The sequence below is a fragment of the Aulonocara sp. 'chitande type north' Nkhata Bay genome, linkage group LG18 (assembly GCF_057382095.1).
Source record: "Aulonocara sp. 'chitande type north' Nkhata Bay isolate Kocher_YH1m ecotype deep benthic linkage group LG18, A_spYH_male_GT1.1, whole genome shotgun sequence".
Lineage (NCBI taxonomy): Eukaryota > Metazoa > Chordata > Actinopteri > Cichliformes > Cichlidae > Aulonocara > Aulonocara sp. 'chitande type north' Nkhata Bay.
The window spans coordinates 26,138,228-26,161,302 of record NC_141361.1 but is presented as its reverse complement, the minus strand read 5'-3'; the positions used below and the strand labels follow the sequence as shown (position 1 = coordinate 26,161,302).

General features: G+C 40.5%; 2 protein-coding genes across 4 annotated transcripts in view; one reads left to right on the top strand and one right to left on the bottom strand.

Annotated features, from left to right (window-relative positions):
• Positions 1 to 770: 770 nt before the first annotated feature.
• On the top strand, positions 771 to 10,788 carry LOC147308722 (V-type proton ATPase subunit d 1-like). 3 transcript variants are annotated; one of them, XM_086270981.1, is made up of 8 exons: positions 771 to 1,538; positions 4,545 to 4,716; positions 5,002 to 5,180; positions 6,331 to 6,410; positions 6,640 to 6,717; positions 6,822 to 6,998; positions 7,093 to 7,170; positions 7,717 to 10,788. In XM_086270981.1, exons 2-8 carry the CDS (start codon positions 4,547 to 4,549, stop codon positions 7,888 to 7,890), a joined length of 936 nt encoding a protein of 311 aa, XP_086127107.1. In that variant the 5' UTR covers positions 771 to 1,538; positions 4,545 to 4,546; the 3' UTR covers positions 7,891 to 10,788. The 3 variants fall into 3 exon arrangements, with proteins under 3 accessions (XP_086127107.1, XP_086127106.1, XP_086127104.1); XM_086270980.1 differs by lacking the exon at positions 771 to 1,538 and adding an exon at positions 3,986 to 4,251 and having other exon boundaries at positions 7,747 to 10,788; XM_086270978.1 differs by lacking the exon at positions 771 to 1,538 and adding an exon at positions 3,986 to 4,251.
• apoltp (apolipoprotein lipid transfer particle homolog) overlaps positions 8,607 to 23,075 on the bottom strand; it is a 44,437-nt gene continuing 29,968 nt past the window's right edge. The window contains exons 62-73 of the mRNA XM_086270982.1: positions 22,834 to 22,996; positions 22,558 to 22,745; positions 22,378 to 22,470; positions 22,051 to 22,255; positions 21,493 to 21,680; positions 18,214 to 18,311; positions 17,733 to 17,917; positions 13,328 to 13,527; positions 13,086 to 13,254; positions 12,897 to 13,006; positions 8,976 to 9,083; positions 8,607 to 8,750 (exon numbers count right to left, since the gene is read on the bottom strand). Of these exons, the coding sequence (XP_086127108.1) occupies positions 8,607 to 8,750; positions 8,976 to 9,083; positions 12,897 to 13,006; positions 13,086 to 13,254; positions 13,328 to 13,527; positions 17,733 to 17,917; positions 18,214 to 18,311; positions 21,493 to 21,680; positions 22,051 to 22,255; positions 22,378 to 22,470; positions 22,558 to 22,745; positions 22,834 to 22,996 (1,851 nt within the window). The remainder of the gene's footprint in view (positions 8,751 to 8,975; positions 9,084 to 12,896; positions 13,007 to 13,085; positions 13,255 to 13,327; positions 13,528 to 17,732; positions 17,918 to 18,213; positions 18,312 to 21,492; positions 21,681 to 22,050; positions 22,256 to 22,377; positions 22,471 to 22,557; positions 22,746 to 22,833; positions 22,997 to 23,075) is intronic.

Here is a 23,075-nt window from a genome sequence, read left to right as displayed (position 1 = left end):
GGACACTGTCTGCTTCTGCTTTGAAAAATGGCAAATGGGCAAACTGAACGCCATTTGTCAGTAGTAGTTATGTTATGAATGATTATCCCTTTCATGGAGATCCTTATATGTCCATTATGTCCATGAGCATGAAGGAGTTTAAGACAGGAAAGAGCCAGTGTTACAGAAAAAGGCCTTACAGTTAGCCCTAACCCTAACAACAGAAGACAGAAGAAGATCTTTTATAGCTCCAAAAGTTCCCACATAGCAAGCAGGTCTGGCCCGGATCCAGTATCAAGCCGGCACTGCTGGCTGACTTCTGGCATGATAAATGGCAAAATGGTAAATGACCTGTATTTGTATAGCGCTTTATTTAGTCCCTAAGGATCCCAAAGCGCTTTACACTACATTCAGTCATTCACCCATTCACACACACATTCACACACTGGATGACATACAAATAAGACGTATGTCATCCAGATATGGGCCAGGCCTGGCACAGATGCCACTGTTTATGTGATGGCACGCTGTATCTGGCTCGATTGTGGTTTGGTTTATGTGGCCCAGGCTCATAGAAAACAGGTCTGGCCGGGATCCGGCATCAAGCTGGCACTTCTGACTGACTGGTGTCATGGCAGAGTGTATGTCAACCAGATGTGGGCCAGGTCTGGCAATGATGGCAGTATTTATGTTCCTATTTTCCTATTTTAGTTAGAAGGCCAAATGCCATGTTGCAATACTATACTGTAGGGCTGGGCGATATGAGTTTTTTCATATCACGATATGTTTTTTTCATTTCAGGCGATAACGATATCTATCACGATATCAGCCAAATAACTATATTTGTAAGATTTAAATGTGCCGTTGCTCACAAGTAAAATGTGAAATAATCAGCAGCTTGTTTTTATTTAAATATTTATTTCCCATAATAAGTTCAACAGGGTAGATGTACTTAAGGAACATGAGACTTTTTCAGATAAATAAAGGCAAATATTGCAAACTACACAAAAGGCAGCCGCTAAAGCGTTTAAGTTTCAAAATAGAACAAACGAAACAGACTAAATTGTCAATTCCACTTAGAAACAAAATATTAATTCTAAAAATAAATCTTAGTTTGTTTTACAGAAGAACAGACAAAACTGACTAACTTTTGTCAATATCAAATAAACTGAGAACTAAAAGGAAATTCTCAATCTCTCCTTGTTGTATAGCTGAGCTTTTCAAACAGTTTTAACAGTTACTTTAGTCTGACAAAAACCGAATGACGAATTAGCGCTTCCAGTCAGAGACTGAGGCTACGTCCACACGTACACGGGTATTTTTGAAAACTGAGATTTTCCGTTTTCGTTTTAAAAAATAATCCCGTCCACACATAAAGGCAGAAATGAAGGAAAACGCTGCTATGAACATGCCAAAGCAGCAGGTGGCGCTAGATTCCTAACCGTGCAGAAATGTTGGCCAATCAGAAGTCTAGAAGCCTCGGTGGGAAAAAGTAAACAAAGCTGGGGCATAGAAGCAGAACCGAGTCGTATGTGTGGAGGGACTAACTGTGTGTATATGTAAGCATTTAAACACTGCAGAGAGTAGAATTAACAGTAACAGTATTGTAGAAATTCATTTCACCGAAACAATAACGTGGCGCACAGTGTGACGCATGCACCAGTTTATTGTATTTCCAGACTTGCTTTCGGCACAATTTACAGTGCATGCTACTCTGTTTTTTGTCAGACTTGAAATAGCCGAAATACCTTCACACTACGGAACTTCTATGGCTCTTCCGTTCGACAATCTCTCCGGCATTGGAACCATCATCTGTTTTCTCTTCGGTCACGCTCGGTTGATTTTTCTAGTCGGTACACTCATTTCCTCCATTACCCGCTGGCTGCTTCCCAAACAAACACACGTGCGGCTTGGCACTTGTGCTGTACGTAACAAGTCACGCGACGTGACGCTGCGGCTGTGATTGGTTCGGCTCTGCGCTACTTAATTTGGATTGGCTGACATTTTTTATTTTTTATTTTTTTTTTATTATTTTTTTTAAGAGGACAAGAGCGGCGAAGTCTATCGCGATAGCTTAATTTCTCTATCGAGTAAAAGTTATATCGCGATACATATCGTTATCGTTCTATCGCCCAGCTCTACTATACTGCTATGGTAGCCAACGTTTCAATTGCAGGTTTGACAGGTTTGCGAGTGTTCACTTTATCCAAAACCTAGTGAGGGTTTACTCACCTTTACCAGTGGGTGGCTGTAGCTCAGGAGGTAGAGCAGGTCACCTACTAATCAGCAGGTTAGTGGTTTGATCCCTGGCTACTCCAGTCTGCGTGTCAAGAGTGTGAATGTAGTTAGGAAACACTCAGTTTAGAGAAAGTGGGTGAATGTGGCATGTTGTATAGAAACTTGAGTAATCCGGGAGAGCAGAAAAGCATAATATCAGAATCAGTCCATTCACTGACTTAACAGAATTACGTCATGTTACTTTTGCACTAGTATTTTCTGGCACATGTTAATATTACATGGCTTGATTAAGGTACACATTAGGCTGACATCTGGGGCCAGAACTGAAACTGTTCTGGGCCACCAGTGTGTCTGCAACTGGCCTTGTGCTGGCCCATGTGTGGGTCACCTCTGGCAAACCAGATCTGGGCCACCAAAGAGCCGTCATTCTTTGCGGTATGTGGGCCATGTGTAAGCACTCTGTGTGGGCCAGATCTGGGCCATACCAATTTTGCTATGTGGGCTTCTGGTGAAAAGAAAATTCCAGGTTTTTATTACAAACTGAGATAGACATGGTCAAAAGGATCTGCTGAGTTTTAAACTGAGTATCAGGATGGAAAAGAAACATAATTTAAGATGTGGCAAGGTTGCTGGTGCCAGACAGGCAGGTCTGAGTATTTCAGAAACTATTTCAGAAACTATTTCAGAAACTATTTCAGAAACTATTTCAGAAACGATCTACTGAGATTATTCTGTATAACCATCTCTAGTTTACATAGAAGAAAAAGGATTAAGGAAGGTTAAAAAAGATTAAAGAAGAAATGGTCAGACGAGAAAAACGGGACTTCTCTGAGTTGACAGGAAGGCAAAAGCAATAAGCTTCTACAGCAGCAGAAGACCACATCAGGAGAAATACTTAGCCTGATGAATCTCGATTTTCTGCTGCAACATTCAGATAGCAGAGTCAGAATCTGGCATAAACAACATGAAAGGACAGCTCCACCCTCTCTTGAATCAGTTGTTCAGGCTGCTAGTGGTGGAGGATATATTGTTGATGCATGTTGAATCTGTGATCATCGCTTACACCCATCTTCTGATGATGGCTTCCAATAATATAACGCACCATCTCACAAAGCTGAGATCATCTCAAACTGACAATGGGCTCATTCATTAATAAGTGTTTACACATAAAATCACTGTTAGAGTCATGAAATGTGCACAAAGGTCAATTCTGTTGGATATGTTAGTGAATGAAACACATTTAAAATCCACAGGCTCATGCTCACTGCCTGCCGTCTGCATAATATCTGCATGCTACACACCAACATTTCTCTGTGTGTAAAAAGCAGTGAGTTTTTACAGCTTACAGAAGCCAAAGATTTCAGGAAATCCTGTTTGAGCTCTTTAAAACATTTTTATATGATTTCACAATCACGTTACATTTGCTGCCATCAGCAAAAATGATCTATGAAAACAATGCAGATGTCATCACTAGTAGTCATTAGTCTAGTGTGTATTTTGAACTATTTAGAACAGAAGAGCAGTGAAGCGGACTTTTTAATCCGTGCTTGTTTAGCTTTTTGTTTTGTTTTTTACTTTTTTCACCCGTGCTGTGTGAACAGAGCAAAACAAACAAACAAAAGAAAAACATCAGGGTCTTTATTTCATTTCATTTTTGAAATTCCTGCTACACAGTGGTTCAAACAGAGTGGGTGAATACACACGAGTCAGAATGAATGTGCTAAAAGCAGGAGCTGAGACAGCAAACACTTTTAGCCATGGAATTTCTTGCTGTCAAAGAGGAAGGAAAAATAACAGCATGAACGTTAGTCAGAGAGGGAATTATGCAGAAGCTGATATATATAAAGAAAAGCTAAAATCACGCTGTGACTGCGGCAGTTCTACTCAATAACTCATTTGGCATTATGGCAACATGCGAGGAGCTCAGCTTTAACGTGGATCACGGCTATCTGGAGGGTTTGGTTCGAGGAATGAAAGCTGGGATTCTGTGTCAGACTGATTATCATAATCTGGCCCAGTGTGACACACTAGAGGGTAAGCCTTTTGTATCACCCATGTAATGTGTCATAATATGCAAATGTGCAATACCTGCAGTCTAAAAAATATTATGCACATGTGAGGGGGTGTTGGAAGCAATCTATCTATCTATCTATCTATCTATCTATCTATCTATCTATCTATCTATCTATCTATCTATCTATCTATCTATCTATCTATCTATCTATCGGTGATCAGTACCTTGTTTAACCTTTTCCTGCTTATTTGGAAATGGCAAACTAACAAGCAGTGGAGTATAAAACATTTGATTTGCCATGTCCTCTGCTCAGATATGAAGCTACACCTTCAGAGCACAGACTACGGTAAACTGCTGTCCTCGTCTGAGGGCGATTTGACTGTGTCGCTGCTGGACAGCAAGCTGAGGGAGAATCTGGTGACTGAATTCAGCTGCCTGCGCTCTAATGCCCTGCCACCCCTGTCTACCTTCCTTGACTATATAAGGTGCGCCTAGTCACTGCATGTGCTTTATTTATAGCTTGTGTCACAGGATAAGCAGACGCACTTGAACAGCATCCTGCAGGTTGGCTGCTGCTGAGATTTTCAGCTAAAGAGGACAGTGTTTACGCAGACAGTGGAGACCTTGTGGCAAACGTGGCGAGGTCATCTTTATGTGATGAAAACCTTCCTTCTGCAACACTCTTTGTGGTTTATAAAAATGGGATGAGCAGGAAACATTTTACAGGGTAAAAGGGATATTCAATTCATGTGGTCTCTGTGTTGCCATAGTTACAGCTACATGATCGACAATGTGGTGATGCTGATCACGGGGGCCCTGAAGAACAAAGATGTGTCAGAGCTGCTCCCACGGTGTCACCCACTGGGAGCGTTTGACCAAATGGCAGCCGTGGGTATTGCCCGCACTCCAGCTGAACTGTACTCAGCCATCCTGGTGGACACACCACTAGGTAATCTCTGTTTTTTGTTTTTTAAAATTTCTAATGGCGGCAAAGATGTATATTATTAATATTTAATTATCTTTTAGCTCTAATACACTTGTGAAAGACCATCATTGACTTAAATATCAATGAGTCACTAAAAACACTTTAGTTTAAACACTTTGCACTGATGCATGCAAAAAGAAAACAGGTCCTGCTCACTCATCCTGCTTCATTAACCACAGCTTACTGGAAGTGGTTTGCACACACAAGCTATTAATTTAGTCATTAGAGCATTATGAACCTTTCTGAGTACAGATACAATATTAAATGCCTCACATGACCTCATCAGACTGGATCTTTTTATCAGTTTATTACAGTGATATAACGTTTATTTCTAATGCATAGCATTATGTGGAGCTCTGTCAACACTGAAATGTGTTATATTGTTATTACTCAAAGTATTAAAGTGCTATTCCAAAAACCAAATAACACCAAAAGGAAACAATAATGTTGTTATATTAGTTGTAGTAGAAGTATTAGGAGTAGTGGTGGGAGTGACAGTAGTTTCATATAATCTTAATGCAACAAAAGCAGTGATGAATATGTGTTTTGGATTCAACTTGTTCAGGCTGTGCCCACTTCATAGTTCGATGACTCCCCAAATTAGAATTGGTTTTAACTTTTTTGTGTCCTTTTAGAGGTTCTCAAAGTGAGAAATCAAGATTTTTACTTATAAAAATGTAAAACTAAAAAGTCATTTCTTTCTTTAGGTGTTTTAGAAAATACAACTGTGGCATCTTTTTGGTAAATTTTTGTAGCCTAACGTTTTAGGTGTCAAATGTCAAAGCCAGATTAGCACTAGTCATTAAAAGGCAATGCACGTTTCTGTTTTCTTTTATTTTTTCCTCCTTGGCTGTTAAATCCTCCTAATGTGTTCATAATACCTTCCAAGCAAGTTTGTGGACTGTTAGTTAGCAACAAGCCTAATAAGCTACTTCTTCATAGTTTACCAAAGCTAAGCATGAAGTAATGGGTGTGAGCAGGGATATAGTAAACACAGTTGTGACCATATGTTATTATTCTTCATGTCAGGAGTGGGCTTCCATTTTTAAGGTCTACTTTATAAAAATATTTACAACATACTGAGGGTTACTGTGTTGTTTTATTCTCACCACAGGTCAGTTTTTCCAGGATGCCGTATCTGAGTGCAGCCTGGATGAGATGGAGGCTGAGATCCTGAGAAACAAACTGTATAAGGTGAGCAGAGTATGGCATAAGATGGCATGACTAACCTATCTCAGCTTTGACACCTGTGTTATAGTATTTGTGGACATGCTATAAATATGCAATAAATTCTTTACTGTAGTTTATACTACTGTGATAAACATGCTTAACAGCTGCACTTAAGTTTTACTGCCGTGTCTGAACGCGATCTGTTTTTCATGAAATTTGTGCTGATCTCGGTGCCTTTTGTTCTACCGCACAGGCATATTTGCAGTCTTTCCACTCTTTCTGCAAGAGCGTGGGCAGTGCCACAAAGGACGTAATGTGCCCTGTCCTGGAGGTACTCTGGCTTTCTATGATGCATGAGTTTGTTTAACTGAAGTCTTACAAACTACTTGAGATTTGTTTTGCTGTAAATGCCGTGCGCTTTTATGCGTGCTGCAGTTTGAAGCGGACCGGCGGGCCTTCATCATCACCGTGAACTCCTTTGGGACGGATCTCAGCAGTGCAGACAGGAGTGCGCTGTATCCATCCTGTGGCAAACTTTACCCTGGAGGACTGAAACTCCTGGCAAAGGCAGAGGACCATGAGCAGGTCAAGGCTGTGGCTGACTGCTACCCAGTGAGTTTGACCTCATGTCCTTTAAGATGCTGCACGGTTGTTATTGCACATTGAGTCAGACATGTGGTCAGTGTAAACTCAAATTTCCCTGCAGGACTATAAAATGGTTTTTGATGACCCTGAGCCTGGATCAGATTTTAAGACTCTTGAGGACCGATTCTTCGAACAAGAGGTAATAACAGCTTTGTTTTGAACTGTCACGGATTTCTTTCCCACTTTTCAACCTTTTATATAACATTTGAACCAAGCTGACCATTCAGACTTTCAAATATGAAAATCTGACATACAGTCACCAGCCACTTTATTAGGTACACCCCACCTAGTTGGAGCTCCTTTTGTCTTCAGAGCTACTTGAATTTTTAGTAGCACAGATTCAGATTCACAGATGTGCTCTCCTAGAAGATGCTCTTCTGCACACCTTGGTTGTAACTTGGTTATTAGACTGTTGCATTCCTAGTTTAAAGCAGCCTGGCCATTGTCCCAGGACTTCTAGCTTCTATGAGAACTGCAGCTCACTGGATATTTTCATGTTTTAGGCCTCTGTAAACCCCAGAGATGACTCTATCATGTTTAAAATCACGTTAATCACCTGCTGAAAGTATATATATTTGTAAGAAAGTACAGGTGATTAATTTAAATTTAGTATTAGTATGTACTTTTCTTGTTAGGCTGCCCTGACTGTAGATTCTTGCAGCTTACACATCTATCATTTTTCCAGGTGAAGCTGAACATACTTTCTTTCCTGCAGCAGTTCCACTTTGGAGTATTTTACTCTTACATCAAACTTAAGGAGCAGGAGAGTCGGAACATTGTGTGGATTGCCGAATGTGTCACACAAAGACAGAAGTCAAAGATACACAACTACATACCCATCTTCCAAAAGACCAGTTAACTAAGAAACAAGGATGTTTTACTACGTTTTAGTACGGATTAGTAAATGTGGTGGACCAAAGTGAGTCTTCAGCATCTTCACTGTTTGCACTACAAACCACAGCCTTGGTGTTACACTGTTATAGCACATCTGTTCCTCATGTGTATTGAGTTTCAAGACCTGATCGCTTACGCCTCAAATTGTTTGAAAGAAATTACTCTTTTTAATTCCAGACTTTGTGTTAATAATTGTCCTGGTCACAAAACAAAGTCTGAAAGGAATGATATTCAATAAAAAGCTGGTTTCAGCCGCTCCCTCCTCACAATGCACTGACACAAATCTTTAAAAAAAATGTTTTTATTACTTGCTACAGTGAATGTGTTTACATTCACATTAATGGGATAATCAACGCACGTCTAAACAGGACAAAAGCGTCACAGGAGGTACAAGAATGTGTGACTACACAGTGGAGTACAACATAAAAGTACGAAGGCAATATGGCACAAACAGTGGTATAAAGAGTAAAGCTGTCCGTTATAGCAGCTCACAGAGGTCAGAAACTGGCCATTTTTGCTCTTCATTAGCTTGTCCTTCCTTTACACTTTCACTAAAACAGAAACACACACACACACACAAAACAAGTTAAAACTACATGCAAAATATACATTTTGCATGTCTGAATTAAAAAAACTTGCCACAAATACACATTAATACAAGAATAATCATGCATGTCTTATTCAGTGGCCTAACTCACTGCAGTGAACGGGGACCTCCATGGGTATGTAGTTCTGCTGGCAGAGGTGAGCGAAAGCAAATGCTAATCTGCAGGGTGCTCTCGATGAGCTGAGTTTACACACAGACATGAACTGACTGGGATCCACCTGACAACACAAACGCAGGTTTGTGAAAAAATCACATGTGATCAACCAAAAAGAGAAAAAAAAGGAAAAAAGATGGAGATGGGGAAAACAGAAAGGTTTTCATATTTATCTGTTTAAACTTCCCTCCACGACGAGCTTTCCAAACATAAATGGGATATTAATAAAAATGTTCTGGTGAAGAAACCACCAGGACATGCCTGCTGTGTGGGTTTTTTTGTTACTCACCACCCTGAAACAAGAGCTGAGGGGAGAATCGGGAGAAGAGAACAAAGCGTCACAGCTCGCTGGACTGACGGCTGCTGTCGCAGAAGGTTTGATGCATGTAGGTTTCATCTAAAGTCACAAACAAGTGGGCAAAGCTAAGGAGAACCTCGAGGCTGACAAAAACTCTGCAAACATTTGTAGACACAAGATTTCACAATTTCATTGAAACTCGATTTCAGGAAATATTGGGATGTTGTCTGAAATACAAATTAAAGCAGAACGCAGTGATTTGAAAATGATTTAACCACCGAGAACCAAAACCACAAATCAAATGTTGATGCTGTTCATTCTGTATTTGATCCCAGCAAAACGTTCCCCCCAAAATATTTATGCGGGAGTATGTTTCCCATTATCGTGTATCATTTTTAATACTTTCCAAATGTTTGGTAGATGAAATTAATGGCTCTCGCTTGGAACGCAAACTGTTTTCATAATTCCACAGCTTGATGGATAATTCCTGTTTGCATACAAAAGTTCAAAGTAAACTTGATTGTCATCTCTGCTATATACAGTTCAGTATATAGAGACAGGAGACGACGAGGCTCGAGTTCCATACAGTGCAAAAGAACAACAATAAATCCGGGACCGTGTCATGCGAATGACAATAAAGCTCCTTGAATCCTTGAAATATAGGAAGAGTAAGAATAAGAAGAATAAATATATATACACTTTGAGACTGAGGTAAGGGAGTAAATATACACTTTGAGGTAAAACTTACAATTGAGATTTAAAGTGACTTTGAAGTCATTGTAAGACGTAAACCCTCTTTCAGTTCTGAAGGTTCGATTCCAAACAGGTCCTACAATACAATCAGGTGAATACAACCTCAAATGAGCAACAATAAATGACTTATTACTAGGGCTGGACCATATGATACCGTTCACGTAATACCGGTATAATGTTGGGCAGCAAAATTAAATATCGCGATAGAATACGGGTAAAACGCGCATGCGCAGTGCCTTTGTTTTCATAGACACATGGCGGAAAAAGCGTGGCGGCGACGGAGAATGAGAAAGGCGAAAGCGGATCGTTGAATGAAACGGATGAACCAGAACTGGTTTGTATAAATGCTGCAACTTCAGTGGTGTGGAACTGGTTTAGCTTTCGTCCGTCAGATACACAACAAAGCACTATTTTTGGTAGAGTATGCTAGCAGGCCGTCGTTATTACCGTGTTTTTTGGAAATACTGCACACTTAAAATCAATCCTTTGATTTTTCTGAAAATCGACAGCGCCCCTTATAATCCCGTGTGCCTTATGTATGAATTCTGGTTGTGTTTACTGAGCTCGAAACGATGTTATGTGGTACACGGCGCTCAAAAAATCTGTCAAATGTTTTAGTACGACTTTGCTAAGCTACGAAGCCGCACAGCTTGATGGATTGTCGGATTATTACGGCTATCGTAGGCAGGAGCCTCGCGGAGTGATACGTACTGTGCTTCAACATAATATTACCGTGTTGTGCGTGTATAACCTCTTTTTAAGTTTTGTGGATATTATACATGGTTATGCTGAGGACATGTCGGACAATTTCCACTGGAAATGCCTTTTGGTTAAACTGTCAGCAAGGAATTTGCATTTACACTGTTAAATTTTTATATAACTTTAATGCAGATAAAAAACAGCTGCTTGTTTAAGTGAAAATACATTGATGTTTTTTTTTGCACTAATAAAGTTGTGGAGTCGTAAAGTATTTTGTCTAGTGTCAATTATATCGTCAGTTATATCTTATCGTACATTTTCAAATGTATATCGTGATAAATATTTTGGTCATATTGCCCTGCTCTACTTATTACAGCATGTCATTATTTATTCAACGCAAATAATCTAACATGCAAAAACGCTGCGCATAAAGTCTAACGACACCCTCACTGCTTCCAAAGGAATTAAGAGACTAATTAGCAGATCAAATGCATGAGATTAACTGATCATTAGTGAGTGTGAGCATCTCTATGAAAGCAGATTTTTGGCAGTTTGCTGCTCTGGAGAATTCAGCTGTGTGTTACCACAAAGTGCTCAGAGAAACTGCTAAAAACCCAAGAGCTACATCTCAGACTCCTGGCACGTAAGATCTTAACGTTCGAGACAGTACATTTATAAAATGATTGAATAAGTGTGGCTTATTTGGAAGGACTGCCAGGAGAAAGCCTCTTCCCTCAAAAAACTGTCACGATCTGTGGGAGGCAGGTCACGTTTTCTAGACGATCCAAATGCAGACGCTTGGACTAATCCTAACAAAAGCGAGCCGTTTATTAAGGCTGATCAAAACTTTGCAAAAATACAAAATAAAAGGGAAAAAGTGGACAAAGACTTTCACTAACAGAAAACTAAATGGGGAAAAACTGGTAACAAGGAACATGAGCAAGACACATGGAAGAAGAACGGGCGTTCCGGCACAGGACAGCGGGACAATATGTACACAAGAGGGTGGTGAGAGGAAGTGAAGGCACGGGAAAGGCAGCAGAAACAAATTAGACAAAAAAATCGGAATTGAGCATTAAGACCTGCAGTGTGAACGTAGCCTAAGTCACTGAGTCGACCATGAACTCCTCCGTATACCAAAGTTTTCTACTCAAATATGAGATCATTGGTCTGACAGCTAAAGTTTGGCATCAACTGGGTCATGGAACAGCTGATGGAACGACTGAAAAACATATCATTTGACGTGCTGCCATGGCGCACTCAAAGTCCAGATCTCAATCTGACAGAAATGATGTGGCGGGCCCTTCAGAGAGCCGTGCATAAGCAAACGCCCAATGAGCTGAAGCAATGTTGTAAAGACAACAGGGCCAAAATTCCTCCGCAGTGAAGTGAGAGTTGTTGTTCATCTGAAGTCACATTTAATAATTTTAAGACTTGCTGAGGACCAAATCATTTTTATGTAAAACCTTAGAGCTGAAAGAGGATTTTATTTATTTATTTTTATATCTTTCATCACTAACAGGGTGATGACATCAACAGATGACCGAGGAACACATTCCACTTCATGCAATTCCAAACTTATGCTATAATGGATGCTGGAGTTGAAGTGTGTACCACTAACAAGCCTTTCTTTGTCCCTTTCTATTTGCCCCCTGCCAAAAAATTGATTTTTATCAGTCATACAAGCAAACAGCTTTCCACTGATCTTAGTACATAAATGGACCCAAGCCCAGAATATTGCTATGCCCAGTGAAGTTTCTGCATCTTGTTTCTGTCTGCTTTTTCTTTCAATGTCAGAGCTTTAACATGTGCTACGGAGTGGTTTATATTTTTTAATGAATTCACTTGAGGGCCTGAAGACCATAACCGTTCATGATTATTTTAATCCTGAGAACATCAAACTGTTTAACTCCTCTCTGGAGGGGAGAGGGAGGGGAAACAGGAGGACAAAGGAGGGGGGAACAACTAAGCTGTAGTGCCTCTTCACCTCACTGTGCAATACCTTTTGTGCAATACTTTTGTAAATAGTCAACGGTGCAATAGACTCAATACTTGAAATGTGCAATTCACTTGTATTTTTATTTTTATTCCTATTTATTCTATTTATCCCCTTCGTATATTTTATTTATATTGTCTCTGTATTTATATATATGTGTGTGTGTATAACTCTGTAACTTCTGTCGGTGCTGTGCTTTTTTGGAAATCGAATTTCCCAGAGGAACCCACCCGAGGGATTAATAAAGTTCTATCTAATCTAATCTAATCTAAAAAACATTCCTCGATTATTCAGTCTTTACCCAGTCCTTTTTCACTTTAAAACCTTTTTGTTGTATTTTCGATCAAATGTAGAGTTTAAGTAGAGTTTAAATGATTTACAAATCCTTGAAATCTAGGCTTTATTTCATATTGCACATCTTTTTGAGAACTGGACCATGTGTTGATTAATCTCACTGATCCTACCTGCCAGGTGTAGAGAAAATCCTCCAAGTTTTTAGCCTGAGATCCGTCAAACATAGGAAAATCATTTCCTGCGTCGTTATCGTTGGTCCCAAACAGACCGGTGGAGACACCTGTGCAGGCGAGAACGGTGTATATGTGTGAGAATATGAAGACAGATATTTATAACGGGCCATGCTGAATCTTTCCCACCATGTAACCATCCATCCAGAGTGAAGCTGCACAATTCAAGCGACAGGTCACATGACACAAACATCCCACGCTGACTGGACACCTGCACCACGTTTGATGCTTTCCTGACTGTCACTCCATCATCAGTGAGAAACGTGTGGCTGACGGCGCCGCTGCAGTCGGTCCTCACCTGTGACACAAGCATTTACTCGTCTTATTCCTCATGGCCTGAACGCTCTTTATTCGTCGAGAGTAACACATACCTGCCCGTTGCGCTGAACGCTGATGGTGTGGTTATTCATTTGTATCAGGAGGAGGTTCTGCGTGTCTGTGCCGAGCAGCAGCGTGAACGACGGATCGCGGCCGACGTCTCGGGCCAGGAGCAGTGGACACGAACCTGGCAGCTCATACAAGTGACCGTCAAACGTCACTACGAACTGATCTGCCACCAACAGAGCTTGGTCTTTGGCGAGATAAGAAGGGAAAAACGAAGAATTCATTGAACCCTCATGTGGTGTTACTTTTTTATTGAAAAGGTTGTCACCATCAGGGCTCTTATCACAGCTCCTGACTCTGACCCCTCTGTCTCTGTCCCTTGCGCTGCTGTTTTCACTCAGTTTGAGCTTGTGACGCTCTCCTCTTTAGAGGATGTGGTTCGCCATATTAAGCCCACAGGTTCCCCACGGGATCCTGTCCCTCCACAATTCTTTAAAGAAATTTTTCCTAGTATACAACAGTATGTCCTTGACATTATTAACAGCAGTCTGTCTTCTGGTGTGGTTCCTGCAAATTTCAAACATGCAGTAGTACAGCCACTGCTTAAGAAACCTGGCCTTGATCACACAGTTTTAGCGAACTATAGGCCTATTTCCAAGCTGCCTTTAGTCTCCAAGGTTTTAGAGAAAATTGTTTTTAGTCAACTGAAAGATTTTCTAGATGAAAATGGAATCTTTGAGGTTTTTCAGTCAGGTTTTAAAACCCTTCACAGCACAGAATCTGCATTACTAAGGGTTTTTAATGACATCCTTCTGGCATGTGATTCTGGTAACCATGTTGTTCTTGTCTTGCTTGACCTAACTGCTGCCTTTGACACAGTAGACCACAATATTTTAATTTCTCGATTACATGATGTAGTGGGTATTGGTGGCACTGCACTCAATTGGTTTAGGTCTTATTTGTCAGATAGAACTTTCTCTGTCAGCCTTCTCGGTTACGAATCGTCTTCTGCTCCTCTGTCATGTGGTGTCCCACAGGGCTCAATTTTAGGGCCACTGCTCTTTTCTCTGTATCTACTGCCTCTGGGTTCTATCCTTAGAAGGCATGGGATCTCATTTCACTGTTATGCCGATGACTGCCAAATTTATTTGACACTAAAACGCAAGGATGCCATCTCCATAAAACCTCTCTTGACATGTCTAGATGACATTAAAGCTTGGTTGGCTCGAAACTTTTTAAATTTTAATAAAAAGAAAACAGAAGTGTTGGCGTTTGGACCCAGTGGTCCCTGTGAGTCCTTCTTTGTTGTTTTAGGATCCCTGGAAGTCTATTTTAAATCTGTTGTTACTGACCTTGGTTTTAAGTTGGACAGTGATTTTAAATTGGACAACCAAATCAGAGCAGTGGTGAAGTCCAGTTTTTATCATTTAAGGCGACTGGCAAGACTAAAATCTTTTCTTTCGAGGCAGCACCTTGAAACAGTGATCCATGCTTTTATTTCTTCCCGCCTGGACTACTGTAACTCACTTTATGTGGGGGTCAGTCAGTCATTGCTCTCACGTCTGCAGCTGGTTCAAAATGCGGCTGCACGACTCCTAACAGGAACTCGAAAAAGAGAGCATATAACCCCTGTGCTGGCCTCTCTGCACTGGCTGCCTGTGTCTTTTAGAGTTAATTTTAAAATTCTTATGTTTGTTTTTAAATGCCTACACAGTCTTGCCCCGCCTTACCTCTCTGAGCTTCTTCATCCCCACATACCCTGTCGGTCTCTCAGGTCAGCTGACCAGCTGCTCCTGGAGGTACCGAGATCCAGGAGGAAGCTCAGAGGGGACAGGGCCTTCTCTATTGTGGCTCCAAAATTATGGAATAATTTGCCCATGCATGTTAGAGAGGCCCCTTCTCTGTCCACTTTTAAATCACGTCTTAAAACCCACTTTTATTCCTTGGCTTTTAACCTCAGTGAGACTTAGTTTCTTTTTTAATGCAGTAGTTATTTAATTAATGATTTCACTCTTCTTTTATTTGTTTTTTATTTATATCTCATGTAATTTTATTTTACAGTTCCAATGTACAGCACTTTGTGTCAGCTGTGGTTGTTTTAAAGTGCTTTATAAATAAAGTTGATGATGATGATGATGATGATGATGCGATGTTGGCAGGTCTGGTGGACTCACTGTTTTACAGGGTTATTAAATCAAAAATCTAAACCATTTTATGATCGGTGTCTTTTTGTATTATTTTGTCTTATTTTTTTTTAACTTGACTCACATATAAAATCTATCTCATGCTCCCGTTTCTTTCATTCAGGGAACATTTCTAAGCTAGAGAAAATTGCTGCGTTTGTATCATTGCGCCTGGATGTTTGTAATGCTTAAAAAAATCTCTGTCCCACATTCACCCTCAGTCTTATGGGAGCCACATCTTCTCAAATATTCCTCATCTCATTCTACATCCAGTAGCGAGCCGCGTTGCCACGTAAAAGTTCAACGTGCTGTTAACAACACTTAAATCACGATTAATGTAAAAAGAAAATCATATTAAAACAATAAACATAAATAAAGACATGAATAAGAAAAGGATGTCAGCAGAAGGCCTGATTAAAAGAAATGTTTTGAACTGTTAATCAGTTAAACTGAGCTGGAGTGTTAAACTGTTCCAGAGCCTCGGTGCCGCAGGACGAAAGGCTCTGACCCCCCGTCGTCTTCAGTCTTGTATGAGCCAACTAGCATATTAGTGAAAACAGCGAGCAGCACTGTGTTTAACACGAAGTAATCTGGAGTGTGTCCGTTTAGCTTCCTACACGACTGTGAGAATTTTAAAAGAAATTCTAAACTCCACTGGCAGCCAATAAAAACAGAGTAAAGTAGGGGTGATGTGAGCTCGCTCGCTAGAGTGCGTTAGGAGTCTGGCTGCAGCATTGAGCGACACACAAAGTCCTGACAATGCAAAACATAAGCTCAAAAAGACAAAACACACCCGAAGGCACACGTGTACACGCTAACAGTCGCGTGAAGTCATCAGAAATATGTTATTTGTTCCGTTCATCATGGAAACTAAAGGGAAGGAATGTGAAGCTGAAATAATAATAATAAATACTTCATGTTGACATGCAGTGCCCTTTTTACCTACGCCTCCACTCATAGCTGGTCTAACTCCATATTTAGTTACTCCATGCTCATTACTACATGTTTACAACGTACAAGTCATTATTTGTTTTTAGACAAGTGCCTCCAGTACTGATTTACTTAGAAGTGTTATGTTGGTTAGATCAGCTATCTTGTGTTATTTGTTGCAGATGTGTTCCAGCCATGACCTAAAGTGTTTTGAATGATGTATTAAATATGAACAAAACAAAACAAAAACCCCTCTATGATGTTTAATCTAATAATCTAAGATAATACAAAACAAAGCTAACAGTTATGGTCCTGCGTGCTGACACAGAGGTTTTAGTTCTTTGATCTTTAGATTTTTGTTGATTATTCAGTTTTCTTTGTTTTTTTATTGTTTACAATTCGATTCCCTCTTTAGTTTATCCTGGTCTTTCACTGTGTGTAAAGCTGCTGCATGTATCCATGGTCTAACCTCTGGACTTGTTAGTTACTTCCTGTTTTATTTTGTTAGTCATTTGTGTCCTTATTGGTTTCATCTGTATCTCATTACCCTCGTCTGTCCACCCCCCCCTTGTTTACCTCATGTATGAGTACTCCAGCTCTGCCTTTCTCTGCAGTTTTTGAGCATCTGTTTAGTCTCCCAGTGCGTTCTCTGACAGCTCTGGATTGTGCTTCCCTTTTGCCTCTGGATTTCTGTGTCCTTTAGACTTCATCAATCAAAATAAATGCTCACTTTTCCCCATTCAGTCTGTCCTGGGTATTGTTTCTCACCCTACAGCACACTTTACTGACTTTTAAATAATATTTATATGGACTGAAGTGAAGAGGTTATCGAATACCAACTGAGCGTGCCTAAAAAGCACCTCCTGAGGTCCTATTTGCAACAATTACCAGGCTGGTATTGCTACAGCTGGTTTCCATGCAGATACTGAGGCTCGCTCTGCCAGACCTGTCAGTTAAATCCTCACATAAAACATTTCAAACGAGATCTGAGAAAAGACAGAAGAAGAGTACAGTTGAAATACACCAGCCTGGGAACAGTGACAAGTTCTTTTTGAGGTTCTGGGACTCATGAAGTACAAATGGAGAAGGTTAAAAACTGAGTGAACTTTTCCAGAAGTAGTGTGCCTTCCAAAAGTCATCTAAGCAAAGAAAAATGTCCAGGAAATCACAAAAGATCCAAGAAAAAAAAGGAAAAAAAGAGAACAGCACGACTTGTACACCCGTAATAAACATCAGCGTTTATGACACCTCGACACTTTGTGTCAATGCAGTCTCAGTAAAATTGATCAACAGCACTGTCATAAACGTGTAAAACGGAGTAATTAAAACGGTGCCTTACGTGTGAAGGGGCTGTCCATGATCTTCCTTTTGAGGCGGTAGAGTTCGGCAGTGGGTCTGACAGCGGCGAGGGTCAGCAGAGGTCTCAGGATCCACTCCTCCAGGAGGATCTCCATCAGCCCAGCGTTGGCCGTCCTTGACCGGGGCAGCTGTGGCAGCGGCACCGACACAATCACTGAACATTCACTGAAAGGAAAAACAAAGGGAAAAAAATCCAACTGGAATCATTTTTATCCATCAGTTGTACTCTGGATCAAAACTTGATCTTTAAACTTCTTGATCGAGTTATTGTTTAAGTTTAAACAGGTCCAGCTTTAGCTACGAACATCTAGGTGCACATAGCTTCGAGAGCATTTCGGTGACTATAATTCAACGTGTAGTTTGTACCTGCAGTGAACCCAAATAAACTGACCATTTTCAAAAACAAAACCCCCCAAAACAAAACAGTGATATAGCTGTCTTAACTCTGATATGTGTAGTACCTGGGGAAGAATTTGTAGACTGATGCAAGCCGTTTTCTGACTCCAGACAGAGCCATCGCCAGCCTGGTCTCAATCCAGTGGTAGGCATGCTGGCCTGCCTGATTGACACATTGACACATTCATCAGGTTCAAATAGGTCTTTTAGCAAAGGCTGAAACAATGGATGGGAACAATGTGAAAAGCACAGGAGGAAGAGTGGGTGTAAGAGATCGTGACACTTGAGCAACTGTTGTACATCAAAACAATCTATCCCTCTCTATGTTTTACATATACAGCTGCTATGTTTCATACTAATAATGTATGTATGAAATTATGCCCTTTCTCTTTTATTATGATGTGAAAACATTCTAAGAAATAAGTATGAATCAAATAAACATTATGTAGTAGGATAAAAATGTGATATGGGCCAGCCTAAAGCATAAACAACTCATCACTACAAGCTGTCTTTTTCCACAATATTAAATATCAAGAGTGGGCTGTAAAGGTCCTGCAGGTGAATCGTGTCATGTATTCAGCAACAATTTTACAAAAGTATTTTTAATTTCCAACTTTGTTGAAATTAACAATACTTGAACTATTTTAAATTTCCCACCAAGTCCTTGTAGTTGTTTACCTCAGAGAACAGAGACATGTTGGTCCCGTGAAGAGTGGAGGAGTTGGTAAGGGCGAGGGTGAAGCTGCAGTGGTACGGTCGCCCTGTCACTGCCAGCTGCTATGTTTCATACTAATAATGTATGTATGAAATTATGCCCTTTCTCTTTTATTATGATGTGAAAACATTCTAAGAAATAAGTATGAATCAAATAAACATTATGTAGTAGGATAAAAATGTGATATGGGCCAGCCTAAAGCATAAGCTGTCTTTTTCCACACGGGAGCGAGGGAAGAAGAATCCCAGCAGACTGGACACTACGCAGATGTTTTCCGTATCTCACTTTGCCAATATAAATGACTTTGCTGTTTTATAACATATTATCTATCTATCTATCTATCTCTCTCTCTCTCTCTCTCTCTCTATATATATATATATGTATATGTATATATATCTATATATCTATCTATATATATATATATATATATATATATATATATATACATATATATGTATATGTACATATATATATGTATATGTATATGTACATATATGTGTATATGCATTTAACAAATGCATGTACATATACATATACATATATATACATATATATATGTATATGTATATGTACATATACATATATATATGTACATGTACATATATATATGTATATGTACATATACATATATATATGTACATATACATATACATATATATATGTATATGTATATGTACATATATGTGTATATGCATTTAACAAATTTCTCACCATATTTTATTTTGGTGAGAAAGTATTTAGTCAGAGTTTTATGTAAGTGTATTCTAAACCGAACAATCAAGATGTGATTGAAGTGCAAACTTTCACTCAGACATTTAATTCAGGGTGTTTAGCAAAAGTGCTGCATCAAGTGTTTAGGAATTACATCGTGTTTCATACATTATCCCCAATATTTCAAGGCTCAAATCCAATTGGGCATTTGACAGGCAGGCGGTTTCAAGGCCAGGTGAGGCCTGCTCCGTTATGATCCCATGACAAACAAAGACAGGGTATCTGGAGCTGATACCAAGTGAGGGTGGCACAGCGGTGCAGTGGTTAGTACTGGTACCTCAAAGCAAGAGGCTTCTGGGTTCAAATCCTCTGACTGGCTGGGACCTTTTTTTGTAGTTTGTATGATCTCCGTATGCTTGTGTGGTTTTTCTCCAAATATTCCAGCTTCCTCCCACAGTTCACATGCATGCCAGGTTAATCTGTGATTCTAAACTGTCTGTAGGCATAAATGGCTGTCTTTCTCTCTGTACGAGCCCTATAACAGACTTGCAGCCTGTCCAGTATGTACTTCCCATCTCACCCTGTGACAGCTGGGATAGACTCCAGCCCTGCCATGATTCTGAGTTGGATAAGTGGAAGAAGATGGATGGTTGAAGAATCCAAGTGTTGAACTTACATTTGGTATTTTTTTTACTGGAACTCTCAATATTAGGCTCAAAGTGATATAATTCAGGCCATCATTAGACCAAAAACCCAAAATCAACCTGTCAAAGAGAAAAAAAGACTTTGGGAATAGCCAAATATGAAATCTGGTCCATTTTTTAAAAGAAGGAATGCACTGGACACCAAACGGTCTGAGAGACCGCAGACGACAACTAAAGTGGATGATTGCAGAATTCTTTTTTTGGCTCGGGAAAACCATCACAGCAATTCAAGAAAACTCTGGAGGAGGCGGATGTATCATTGTCAAAGCCTTCAAACAAGAGACACCTGACACATGAATCATGCGGCGGGGTTACACTCAACACAAACTCAAGAACGGGAAGGCCAGATCAGACGTTGGGTTTTCAGCCAGAAAATGTCTAAGTGAGCTGGCAACTTATGGGAAAAATAAAAGAAAATTGATAGTTGAAACCAAGCTTAATTTGTACCAGAATGATGTGAAGAGAAAAGTCTGGAGAAGGAGAGAAACAGTTAATGATGTGAAGCATATGGATAGAGAAACACCGCCGTAGCCAGTGGATATGGATCGCTGGTGTTTATTGATGATGTGACTGCTGATGGAAGAAACAGGATAAATGAATGATGAATAGTGCAGGGCTACACTCTCTGCTCAGATATTCTTCAGTGGCCAAATCAGGCAACTCACCTCAATGCTTCAATGTTTGCTTTTCAGTTCTTAAATACAAACTGAATGCACAGAGACCAACAAACAAACAGCAACTGCAGTAAAGGCCCGCCAGAGCATTTTGGGAGGAGGAAACACGACATTTGATGATGTCCATGGGTTGTAGACCTCAGGCAGTATGAAGGATGAATATCCAAATATTAAAAACTATCTTTATATTTGAAATCATATTCGTTTTGTCCAATTAATTTGGAACTTCTGAAAATGAAAACCTGTAGTATAAAAATAGCTGTAACTCCTATACAGTGAATGCTTTCGTTAAACCCCTTAAAAACCTAAAATCTGCACTTCAATCGTTTGGTTTAAAATCCACTGTCGTGGTGCACAGAAGCAAAATCTACAATTGCGGACAATTAATTTGTCACTGTCCAAAAACTTATGGAACTAACTGTCTGATCTAATTTGAAGGCAGACACTTATCAGCAGCCTTGATAAGGTTTTTAGTTTGTCTAACCCAGTCAAAGACCACATCGAGCACATTTAAAAAGGCACCAGAGTGCAGTTTCTCACCACATCCAGGGCGATGCTGAGCGTGGTGACACCGGCCTCTGACAGCAGTCTGAGCTGAGGGTTCTCCAGCAGAGCAGGATGGACCTCCACCAGCTTGTCATTCCACTGCAGAACAGCCTCCCTCCACATCGCCTCCAGCCTCTGGCCCTTCACATCCTGGTACACACCTGCCAGAGTGGTAAGCGGCCCTGAGGCCGAACGAGGGATGGAGGTACACGTTTTCAGTTTCACATGAGCATACATATTTCAGAACCTCTCACAGGAAACTGTGAGGGACCACAAAAAGAGATGTGAACATCGATGAAGAGAAATTTTCTAAATAATGCCTTGAGAGACAGAAGAGATGCTTTTCATGCTTCCTTCCGGTAAATAAGTTAAGGGAGAGAAGATTAGTTTATGTTTGGAGTTCCTTAAGGAAATTCAATTGGTGACGGCACAGCAATCGCTCAAAAACTAAAGGCCATCTCTTTATTCACCAGAACTAAATTAATCATGAACACACAACTGGAATGCATCATTCCTGAAGCTCTGGTTAGCTTTCTGTCTTTCCACACTCACTCCTAAGTTCCTGCTGACCCAGCAGCGAGGCGTGCTGCAGCAGATTCAGAAAGCGTGGCAGGCTGTCGGTCAAGAAGTGACGCAGCGGGCTCCTCTGCCACAGAGCCAGCACGCCTTTTTCTTTCTTCCCCAGCAGAGCCTCTGCTTGCTGTGAAACATGGAGAGGCAGAGCGCTCAACTCCTGCAGCAGCTGACTGTCTCTGGACTGGAGTGGTGGGGGATTAACAGAAACAGCACAGCAGTTAAATCCAAGAAAGCTCCTGTTATTACATTAAGAATTCCAGTGTGTGTGTGTGTGTGTGTGTGTGTGTGTGTGTGTGTGGTTACCTGTCTTCTAAAGTCTACGAGGAGACGCTGCAAAGCCCTGATTCTCTCCGTAAGTTTAATCTGTATCTGAGAGCTCAAATAGTCCGCCCGTTGCTGTGAACCGAATGAAAACAACCAATTTTTAAAAAGGCCATTCACATGAAAGCAAACACTGGGATGTGTTCATGCCATTAGCGACACCTCTGCTGCAGTCAGACTCTCCAAACAGCCACTTGCTCTCAGCATTAGCGTCTGATTGGCTGTTCCCAGAAACACTCTGCCCAGAGTTTCGGATGTGCCACTGCCGCTTCTTTTCTGCACATCTAGCGTCAAACTGTGGTTTACACCCACACATACCGCTACAGTGAGATCCTCACTGAGGCCTAGACCTGCACAGCCAGAGACAATTTCATTTTATTTGATTTCATTTTGATATATTTTGGCATTAATGCATGGCTAAGGTTCTTCTGCATTTACCATTCATATGACCGGCTGTAGTCTGCAGGCATCGTCCCTCGACTGTACCGTTCAGCCAGATCTTCTCTCTGCCGTCCAGTCTGGCCTGTACCTGGAGACCTGACCCCTTGATTTGAGACAGGGCACTTCCCCTCACTTCCACACTACAATTACCCATCCTAGACTGTAAAGCGTGAAACAAATGTAGGCATGTTTAGAATTAGTAGGACCCCGACTTACAAAAAGAAGGCTAGTCGAATATC